At 33.4% G+C, this 3,121-nt stretch overlaps 1 protein-coding gene across 1 annotated transcript; it reads left to right on the top strand.

The window, feature by feature from the left end:
- Positions 1–1,742: 1,742 nt before the first annotated feature.
- LOC102439017 (up-regulated during skeletal muscle growth protein 5) lies at positions 1,743–2,303 on the top strand. Its single transcript, XM_006109482.3, has 3 exons — positions 1,743–1,865; positions 1,956–2,048; positions 2,291–2,303. Exons 1-2 carry the CDS (start codon positions 1,779–1,781, stop codon positions 2,043–2,045), a joined length of 177 nt encoding a protein of 58 aa, XP_006109544.1. The 5' UTR covers positions 1,743–1,778; the 3' UTR covers positions 2,046–2,048; positions 2,291–2,303.
- The last annotated feature ends 818 nt before the right edge of the window (positions 2,304–3,121 follow it).

Raw genomic sequence — 3,121 nt, 5'->3', positions numbered from 1 at the left:
CATTGATGTGCTCTATAATACAATATTCAGAAGTAGGATTTTTTTTTTAATTTAACTTACCTGGGGACATAATTTGAATGTCAGTACGTAAATAAATAAAGATCTACACACATTGTATTTCCTCCAATGGAAACCATCATTTATCAATTTCTTGTAGGTGGACTTTTAGTTTTTCCAGTTTACTTTCATAAACAGTATTTCTGTCACCATCCTTCATCCATGTAGCATGTTTCCACTTTGTAATATTTCTAGAAGGGTAAATTCCTGGAGAACAAATGAACCAGCTAGATAAAAGGGTATACTAATTTTATAATTTAATAGATAATGCAAAAATGCACTTTAGGAAGTTGTACCAGTTTACACTCTAGGTAACAAAGAAAATGTTTATTTTCCAACAATCTTACTACTGCTTATTATCATAATTTTATCTTTGCTAGTTTGCTAAATATGGCTTCATTTTACATTTCTTTGATCTTGAGGCTGATTATCTTTTTATGTTTTGCCCTTTTGTTCTTTTTATTTTTTTAATATATTTTTATTGATTTCGGAGAGGAAGGGAGAGGGAGAGATAGAAACATCAATGATGAGAGGGAATCACTGGGGATCGAGCCCGCAATCCGGCATGTGCCCTTGACCAGAATTGAACCTGGGACTTTTCAGTCCGCAGGCCGACCATTCTATCCACTGAGCCGAACTGGCTAGGGCTGTTCTTTTGATTTCCTTGACCTAAGATGATTAAAATATTTGCCCATGTTTTTTAATCCTCACCCAAGGATATATTTATTGATTTTAGAGAGAGGAAGGGAGATAGAGAAAAAGAGAAAGAAAGAAAGAAAAAACAAACATTGATCGGTTGCCTCCCTTATGCATCCCAACCTGGAACCAAACCCGCAACCTTTGTTTTACAGGACTATGCCGATGCTCCACCTAACCAGCCACCTGGCCAGGGCTTGGTTTTCACTATTTACATTTATTTATTTATTTATTTATTTATTTATTCTTTTTCTTCATTGCTTAAAGTATTAACTATTTACATTTAAATCTGTTATCTATTGTTGTGTAAGAAATAAGGATTCCAGCTTCCCTACCACCATTAGCTACTATGTATCAACTCCATTTAGTAAATGATTTCTTAAAACAGATTAACTTTTTTAAACTGATTAATTCCAACTACATTGTACCATGGTATTGATAGAGCCAGAATTGAAAACATCAAGCAATATTGCATCAGAAGGTAGACTTAGAGACTATTCTTTTCCTATGCCCAATGATTTGACATACATTCTGGAGTGTTGTGTAAAAGCAACCAAGGTAAAGTTCTCCTTCCAAAAGTTTCTCTTATCAGTGAGGCTTTTTTCACCAGCTTTGCTAATCTATGTTGGGCAAGACATACGTAAAAATTTACAATATTTATATGCAGTGACTTCCGATTTTTAAACTAAAAAAAATGTATTTTTAAAATTACCTCCAGCCGTAACCGGCTTGGCTCAGTGGATAGAGCGTCGGCCTGGGGACTGAAAGGTCCCAGGTTCGATTCCGGTCAAGGGCATGTACCTTGGTTGTGGGCACATCCCCAGTAGGGGGTGTGCAGGAGGCAGCTGATCGATGTTTCTCTCTCATCGATGTTTCTAACTCTCTATCCCTCTCCCTTCCTCTCTGTAAAAAAATCAATAAAATATTTAAAAAAAAAAAAAAATAAAATAAAATAAAATAAAATAAAATTACCTCCAAACCAATTTATTGTTGCCTTCTTTCTTTTTTTTTTAAAGATTGAAATCATGGCAGGTCCAGAAGCTGATGCCCAATTCCAGTTCACTGGTATCAAAAAATATTTCAACTCTTATACTCTCACAGGTAGAATGAATGTAAGTATTAAAGATACCTTTAAGCAGTTATATTTTAGAATTATATAAGTGTGACAGTATATCCTCTTTACTTCTTCCGTTCTTTTTCAGTGTGTAATGGCTACATATGGAAGCATTGCTTTGCTGATTTTATACTTCAAGTTAAGGTCCAAAAAAACTCCAGCTGTGAAAGCAACATGAAAAGTAAGGAGTTGACATTTAAAAGTTTATAACTTAGCCATTTTGATGTTACAGTATTTTTCCCTGGCTATAAAAGTAAATCATTGTCACGATGCAAAATTTATTACATACAAGAAAAAAATAAAGAGAAAAATATTACTCATATCCCATTACCCTGACAATTTTAGTTGCCATTTTGGTTTAGCTCTTTTTTGTATATTTTATTTGGTTTCCATTGGCTATGACTACAGATTGAAGTAGGGTAGGATTATAAATGTCTTATAATAGGTATGTTCTTTATAATTTGATGCATAAGTGCTGTGGGTATATGGTTTATTTTACAGAGGAAATGTGTCTCCTATTAGATTTTGTTTTAATATAAATAACATTACAATTAATAATGTAATGTTATTACATTACATATGAAGTCTACATCTATGATTATTTCTTAGGCTGAAGTTTGTTTCCCAAAGAGTTCTGGGACATCCTGCTTTTTAAGAGGTTGTCTCTCTTGCCCCAGCCAAAGCTGAATATCAGTTTGGGGGTTTTGTTAATTTGTTGAGTAAAAATAATCTGTCTTTTTATGAAGCTGTACATTTTTTTTGTATTTGCTTACCATTTGTATTTTTCTTAACATTCTTTTTCATGTGCTTTTCTCATTTAATAATTGGGACTTTTGTCTTTGTGAAGACCTTATTTCTCTCATATAAACTCTATGTAATAATTATTAACCAACTTTTTAAATCAGTTGCAAATATATCTGGTTTTTTGCTAGTGTGCTAGTTTCAAGGTGTCCTTTAAGTCATTTTTTATTTTTCAATTAAAATCGACATATATAATATTGTATTCGTTTCAGGCATACACCCCAGGGATTGGACATTATATAACTCACTAAGTGATCATCCTAGGAATCCATACACTATACACAGTGATTAGAATATACTCCCTATGCAGTACTTTGCATCCCCGTGACTGTTCTGTAACAACCAGTTTGTACCTCTAATCCCTTCATCTTTTCATCCCCCTCCCATCTGGCAAACATCAAAATGTTCTCCGTATCTATGAGTCTGTTTCTGTTCCACTTTTTTACTTTGTTT

The sequence above is a fragment of the Myotis lucifugus genome, unplaced genomic scaffold, assembly GCF_000147115.1.
Source record: "Myotis lucifugus unplaced genomic scaffold, Myoluc2.0 scaffold_10383, whole genome shotgun sequence".
Taxonomy (NCBI): Eukaryota; Metazoa; Chordata; class Mammalia; order Chiroptera; family Vespertilionidae; genus Myotis; species Myotis lucifugus.
The sequence above is the reverse complement of the archived record's forward strand: the minus strand, read 5'-3'. Positions and strand labels throughout refer to the sequence as shown.

Coding starts and splice junctions, on each gene's coding strand:
- LOC102439017 (XM_006109482.3), top strand. CDS start 1,779: ATGGCAGGTCCAGAAGCTGATGCCCAATTCCAGTTCACTGGTATCAAA. Junction 1,866..1,955: donor CTCTCACAGGTAGAATGAAT/GTAAGTATTAAA, acceptor GTTCTTTTTCAG/TGTGTAATGGCTACATATGG.